At 50.2% G+C, this 7,343-nt stretch overlaps 1 protein-coding gene and 1 long non-coding RNA gene across 2 annotated transcripts in view; both read right to left on the minus strand.

The window, feature by feature from the left end:
* The window catches only part of LOC106814187, a 23,480-nt gene extending 22,256 nt beyond the window's left edge, over positions 1-1,224 (minus strand). Inside the window, exon 1 of the mRNA XM_014818486.1 lies at positions 603-1,224. Coding sequence (XP_014673972.1) covers positions 603-903 — 301 coding nt within the window. The 5' untranslated portion in view covers positions 904-1,224. The remainder of the gene's footprint in view (positions 1-602) is intronic.
* A 312-nt stretch (positions 1,225-1,536) lies between these two features.
* The window catches only part of LOC106814188, a 36,790-nt gene continuing 30,983 nt past the window's right edge, over positions 1,537-7,343 (minus strand). Inside the window, exon 2 of the long non-coding RNA XR_001394568.1 lies at positions 1,537-2,115. This is a non-coding gene — a long non-coding RNA (uncharacterized LOC106814188). The remainder of the gene's footprint in view (positions 2,116-7,343) is intronic.

Raw genomic sequence — 7,343 nt, forward strand, 5'->3', positions numbered from 1 at the left:
TGTGCGCGCACAGCACGAACGCACGCACGCACAGCAACGCTACGCACGCACGTCACGCGACGCACGCACGCACACACTGCTGCGTACAGGCCGTGGTTTTGCAGGATTTTATCTCTTAGTTTCCGGTGACTATCAGCCCATCTCTCTCTCTCTCTCTCTCTCTCTCTCTCTCTCTCTCTCTCTCTCTCTCCCGATCTCTCACTCCCTCTCCCTGGCTCTCTCGCACTCTCCTCCATCTCTCTCTCTCTTTCCCCTCTTTCTCCTTTCATCTCTCCCCTATTCCTCCTTCCCACTCCCCTATTGCTCCTTCCCTCTCCCCCTCCCTCTAGTCTACGCTCCCCCGTCACTCACCGGATCCGAGCGTCACGCCTCTATCTTTCTCTCCCTGCCCCCCCCCTCTCTCGCTGTCTGTCTCTTTCGCTCTCTCTCTCTCTCTCTATTTCGCTCTCACTCTCTTCCCCTTCCTCTCCCTCTCCTCATCTCTTCCCCATCTCTCCCCCCCCCATCTTCCCTACCTCTATACGTTCTCTCTCTTTCCCCTCTTTCTCCTTCCCTCTCCCCCTCTATCCTCCCTCTAGTCTACGCTATCTCGTGTAACTCACCGGATCCGAGCGTCACGCCGACGAGTATGGAAGCGATGAGCGACGTCGCGCTGCGACTGCTGTCGAAGTAATCGATGAACTCGATCAGGTAGACGCCGAACGAGTAGGTGATGCCGTCGGCGATGACGTGAATGAAGAAGGCGGCGAGGACGACCATCCAGCCCCAGCCTCCATCGGGCGGCTTCAGCGACGGCACGACGACCTCGTCATCGGAGCAGGAAGATGCGGAAGAGTCCCGTCCGTTGGGATGCTGCTGCTCGGCTGGTACTTGGTTCTCTAAGACGGTCGGAAGCGTCGTCATGGCGATGTTACGTGTGTTCGTCAGCGCTTATAATAATTAGATGCTACACGTCGGCTCGCTTCCGCTCGTGATGCGATACCGGGAAACCCCGCTCGTCGGCGTGTGCGTATGCGTGTGCGATGACGTCGCGCGGTGGCGTTCGCGCGCTGTCGGCAGCGTCGTCGTCGACGGGTCGGCGATCGTCGGGAGTTGGATTGTCAGCTGCTGTAACAATGCTCGCCGCGTGCGGCACTCCATCGGCGGAGGTGAACCAGCGATGTGCGTCGTCTGTCTCTCTCTCTCTCTCTTTCTCTCTCTATCTTTCTCTCTCTGTCTCCTTCTCGCGTGCCCACTCTCTATCTCACGCGCGCACTCTCTCTATCTATCTCTTTTTCTCGCGTGCGCACTCTCTACAGATCTCTTTCTTACTTTCTCTCTCTATTTTTGTTCTCGCGTGCGCACTCTCTCTCTCTCGCTCTCGCTCTCTTTTTCACACACACACTCTCTCTCTCTCTCAATCTCTCTCTCTCTCTCGCTCGCTCTCTCTCTCTCGCTCTCTCTCTCACTCACTTTTTCTCTCTCTGTTTTTCACGTTCACTCTCCCTTTTTCTGTCCGACTGCCTTTCGCCTTCTCTCTTGCCCTCTCTCTTTCTCACACTCGCTGTCGTAGTGCTCTGCACCGTAGTCCTCGCCTACACACGCGCGCAGACGACAGCTAGCAGCAGCAGCACCAAAGTCTCGTCGTTGTCTCTCGCTGTAGATATAGATGCAGTTATCGGCAAAACGACAGCTCGAGGAGGGAGGTGAGATGAACTGGAGCGATAAGAGAGCCGCCTGTCGCAGCGAGGCGAAATTAAGTAAGCGCGCACCCGCGACACGTCGCCTCAGCGCTCGTCTCTTATCGGGTGGCTAGACTGTCTCCACGGCTGCCGTCGGCTCGCCGATTCCCGATGAAGAAGGAGGGGTGTCAGTCTACGATCGTCGGTCACTTTTTTGCTCTTGCCGTGCGTGCGATCGACCACGTTCGTTTGTGTGCGCGGGGATTACCACTGGGAGGCGTGTAATACGAAGTGCACGTTCACGCGCGCGGGCCGGTGCCTCGCGACGACGCAACGGTGCTGCCACAGGTGAGGCGGCGGCGCTGCTGCGAAGCTCCGTATGTCAGCAACTAGCAGCGGGTCAGGTTTGCCGTATCTGTAGCGGGCGGTCCGGTCCGTCCTAGTTCGTGGTAACCTGAGAATAGATTGGTAAACGTAAAGTCCGTGGGCCTGAAAAACTCCCAGTGTCGGTAGTTGAATGTGGGTGATACATATATGAAGGTAGGGTTAGGTTGTGCATTGCTTTCATGGCCGCTCGTGAGTTAGTTATTGGAGGAAGCGTATAGACCACAGACAGGAGCACAATAGCTATCATGAGGGACCAGCGCACCAGCAAGTTTCTTCATCTGCTAGTATAATGAGGGACCAGCGCACCAGCAAGTTTCTTCATCTGCTAGTATCATCGCACGTCCTCTTGAGACGTCATACAGGAGGCAGCACGTGCGATACGTGAACCGACTATGCGTCGGCAGACGCTGCCGACGACGCTGCCGACAACGCTGCCGACGACGCTGCCGACAACGCTGCCAACGACGCTGCCGACGACGCTGCCGACGACTTCAATGCCTGCCGACGCAAATTCATTTCGCGTTTTCGCTTCTCGCACAACGAAATCAATTGCCAATTTTCTCGGCGCGATGAACACACGCAGGCAAGCGTTTGAAACACTCCCCCGCGAGCTTTACGGACCTAATCGCACGTGTTCCCGGCGCCGACATATCGCCATATCGCTACGAATAACATTGGGTTTAGCGTGGCGACAACGGATGTCGAACTGTCGGCTGGTTATCGCAGCGACGACGGCAGTCGGTCGCCCACGCCAACATACGCGCGCATCGATCGCACGGAGAAAATTGCGGCATAACGTAGCAACGACACCAACCGGCAACGAAACCATCGCGCATTTCTTGTACACGTGTACAAACGCACGCACGCACACGTATGCAAGCACGCACGCACACGTATGCAAGCACGCGCGCATACAGACACACACTCGCGCGCGCATGCACACACGCACGCACGCACGCACGCACGCACGCACACAACAAACAGAGAAAAGGAGTATGCGACTATGCGTGGCGCCAGTTTTGTGCAAATCTAAGCAGACAACACAGGCGAATCGGCACAAAGGCAAAATAAATCTTAAATAACTATTCATAATATCGTTATTAGTGTAATTAATAGCGATAACAGTATTAGTATAGCATTCAAAAAGCCATGCAATGTGGTCATGTGAGCTTTTCATTTCGCGGAGTGAAACAGAAAGTGTGTAACTTTTCATTTACAGGGTCTCATGTTCAAGTGCGTGAATGGGTTTGTACGCCGTATCATAATCATGTGTATGCATGTACCGTTGTACGTGTTAACTGTATGTAGATCTAGGCGCCTACGAGGCTACGTATGTGACAGTAGATTGAGATGTGTGACTGTAAACTGAGTGTTACGTATGTGACTGTAGACTGAGATGTAAACAGCGCTAAACACGCAGCTAGGGCCTGCATACCTCCCAAATTGACCGACCAATCGGAGCGCTCGCAGCTCCTCCCAAATCTACGCTTTTAATATTGGTGGCGATAACATTAATTAGATATAATATGCCATAAATGACGAACGGTTTCCTGCGCGTCGGTGACAGGTGCGCTATAAGGTATATATAGGGCTATAAATCATCACTACGGGGGAACATTGCACATTCGATCAACAGTCAGCTCAGTCTCAAGGCTGCATGGCTCCGGGTTAATTAAAGCAAGTGCAAAGAAAAGAAACTTTTTTCGGTTAGAGCCTCTAAACGCAAACCAACACACACGCACTCACGCACGTACGCGCGCAGCAAGCACACGCACACGCACGTACGCGTGCACATATGTACACATGCATATACAAACAAGTGCCGCAGAGCGACAGCGCTCAACTGACGTGTACTGTAGCCAGGTATTCTTCTGATAAACTCACTGGCAACCGAATCAAGTGCGCCCTCCGCCACCGCGTTCGCTCTCAGAGCATATATCTGAGATACTACTAATACAGATATAAAATCTATGATAGGCTTTGCTATACATACTGGTAGTACAGTAATAAAGGGGGCTCTAATAGCAAAAGCAGTTCAGTCCTTTGTTAACAGTCAACAAATCCATGTTTAACCCTCCTCTTGATGGTCAAAAGGTTATCAGACACTGACTCTTCGCACGTCAGCGGAAAGTAGATTTCATGGTCCTTTCAATAAAGTGATAAAAACGGTAGGTCAGCGCTGAAACAAAAAGGTTTTGCACTCGGTCCTTTAGACCATGTCCTCAGAAAATGTCTGATATCTGACCTTTCCCCCACTGCCCTTTGATCTGTGACCTTCAACTTCGCGCTGGTGATGGGTTTCCTCCCCATCACACTATACATCGAATATTAAGAGCGTAGGTCGAGCCGTTGAGATTTGTGCCGCAATTCCGTATTTCCTCCTATACATTATGTTAAGGGTGAAATATTCCCCCTCCATTGACACATCTTGACCTTTGACCCTTGACCCCCCAAATTCGACATCCCGAGTCTTTTTTGCGACCCCCCCCCCGACGTCCCGAATATCAAGACCGTACGTCGAACGGTTAAGATTTGTGCCCAACTGTTGACGGACGGACGGACGCGCGGACGGACGGACGGACGCGCGGACGGACGGACGGACGGACGGACGGACGGACAATCATGCGATTCTACAAGCTGCATCTGACTTCGTCAGCTGAGCTAAAATCATGGGAGCGTAAATACCCATGCGCGCACGAGCGCAAGCACGGACATACCCTCCTAGCTTTATACCGGCGTAGCCCCTTCGCTCCTGCTACAAGACCCCTGTAGCGAGAGCAAAGGGGCTACACCGGTAGAGCTAGGATATACCCACGTACGCACGCACGTACACGCCCACGATTGCAAAAATATGCAAAGAAAATATCGCACGGGTTCATATATATATATATATATATCAGGAGCGTATAATGACAAATATGATTTTTGTCATTTTGAAATTGAATTTCATTTCGACAAATTCGACATTTTGACAAAATGAAATTTGTCATTATACGCTCCTGATATATATATATATATATATATATCAAACATATGCCCGTGTGTTGAAATGATCTCAGGCATAGATAGTCTTCGCGCAGAGAAAATCTGAATTTTACTGCTTATAAATTTTATGCAATTTCTGAAAAGCCAAATTAAGGATAACTCGAATTTCACGTCTGTTTTAAGATATCAATCGTGTGGTGTGTGTGTGTGTGTGTGTGTTGTGTGTGTGTGGTGTGTGGTGTGTGTGTGTGTGTGTGTGTGTGTGTGTGTGTGTGTTGTGTTGTGTGTGTGTGTGTGTGTGTGTGTGCTGTGTGTGTGTGTTGTGCGTGTTGTGTGTGTGCGTGTTGTGTGTATGTGTGTGTGTGGCGTGTTGTGTGTTGTGTGTGTGTGTGTGTGGTGTGTGGTGTTGTGTGGTGTGTGTGTGTGTGTGTGGCGCAGTATGTATGTATGTGTGGCGTGTGTGCGCGTGAACGCGCTTCGTGTGCCCCGTCGGGATGCGCGCCCAGCTGTTCTCCAGAGAAACCGAAAATGTCACAACAGCCTCTAGTCACGTGACGTCAGACGACGAATTCAGGCGGCGCGCGCGTTTAATTATTCAGCACCTACAGAACGCGTTTACAAGATCGGACGCCGAGCATCGATCAACATTACAACCGCATTAACACCGAATAACAAACGAAGGATTTCACACCCACTCGAACAAACTCTCGCCGAATAGCGAATGCGCGAAGTAAGAAGGATCGGTATTATGATCCGGGTCCGATTGCAATAAGATACTGTGAACAGTCCGGCAGGTCTTATGCTGACGTACACATGGCAGATTCTTTTTCGTGTGTGTGAATCTCGTTCGGCGTCAACAGCAGACATCGAGTACTTAATACTTGCGGCTTACGCTGTCAACCGGTGACGCTATTACTGGAAATGGATGATGGGGGATGAAAGCTGTCGTCTACGTGCACAATTCACGCCGACGTCGCCTAGTTTTACTCTCAGTCTTCTTCAGATCGCTCTCTGTCTCTCTCTCGCTCTCTTTCTCCTATCTTTCTCCATCTCTCTCTCAGTCCTCATCGTCTCTCTCTCTCTCTCTCTCTCTCGCTCTCTCCTCTCTGCATAATCTCGCTTCTCTCTCGTCGTTTTCTTTCTGGTATCTGCCTCTCACCTCTTTTCTCCTCTCCTCTCTCATTTCTCCATTGCTCACTACTCCACACTCTTCTTTTTCTCCCACTGTGCTAATGATATAAAAGTGTAATCTCTACCGAATATTATAAATAATAACCTAGAGAACGGCTCAGCCGTACCGCAACGCTATCGGGGGGGGGGGGGGAAATGCCACTACACGTCCCCAATCGCTAATATGATTATTTGAGTTCGTGATGTATGTATCTAGTCTCCTCTATGTATCATTCCCTACTAGGCAGGCCAAACACGTCCAATGCGATCTGGATGGCCAATTTTCACCAGCGCCCATCTCTATACCCGGGAGTGTCCTTAGCCGAAAAAAACTGCCAAACCGTCAAACTCATCGAAAATCCGTGAAAAACACCTCTAACTTCGGTGAATCTCTCAAGCAATGTTAGGCACTGACGTACAGTGCTGCCACACAAGAGGCAATAGAAATCGATCACCTCATTCTGAAACCGTGATTGTGAACCCCGGAAACCTGATCAGCCGAGCTAAAACAAGAGCACACCGCCAGTTCAGCAGTTACGACTGCATTTGTTATCACAACAGGCTTTCAATGAGAAGCGCAACCCATTCGTAGCATGCTGTGCCGTCACGCTGCCAATACGTGCATGCCCGTACGTGGGAGCTCAACAGTTCGATGCCGCAGACGGCCAGGAATCTTACATACTTTCGCACCCAGAGAATAACACAAAAACTATTGTTATTCCAAGCAGGTTTTCAAATAAAAGTGTAATACCTATTTCGTACATGCGTATAATAACTATTTTGTCCATTTAACGACCACCATATTACTGATTGTATGTTCCAGGGTTTCTAAGTTGGTCTGTGCTGTCATATAAAATGTCATCACGTAACACAGTTTTCGCCATGCTTATTATTATAGACTGAGATTCTAAATAATTCATAATTGTTGTGCAAGTCGTATTGTCGATTTTTACCATCAATGTTTCCTATGTGGTCCGCATTCTTACTTAGATAGTCATGATAGTTACTGCGATTTTACCCAAGCGCAGCGGGTACCGCGGCTAGTCTCATATTATTTGAGTCGTATGTACTACTATGTGATCGTATCTAGTATGTAGTCTATGTATCTATCTTCGCCGCCCTACTAGGGCCGCGGGTGCA

This window comes from Priapulus caudatus, unplaced genomic scaffold (assembly GCF_000485595.1).
Source record: "Priapulus caudatus unplaced genomic scaffold, Priapulus_caudatus-5.0.1 Scaffold881, whole genome shotgun sequence".
In the NCBI taxonomy this organism is placed as follows: Eukaryota; Metazoa; Priapulida; class Priapulimorpha; order Priapulimorphida; family Priapulidae; genus Priapulus; species Priapulus caudatus.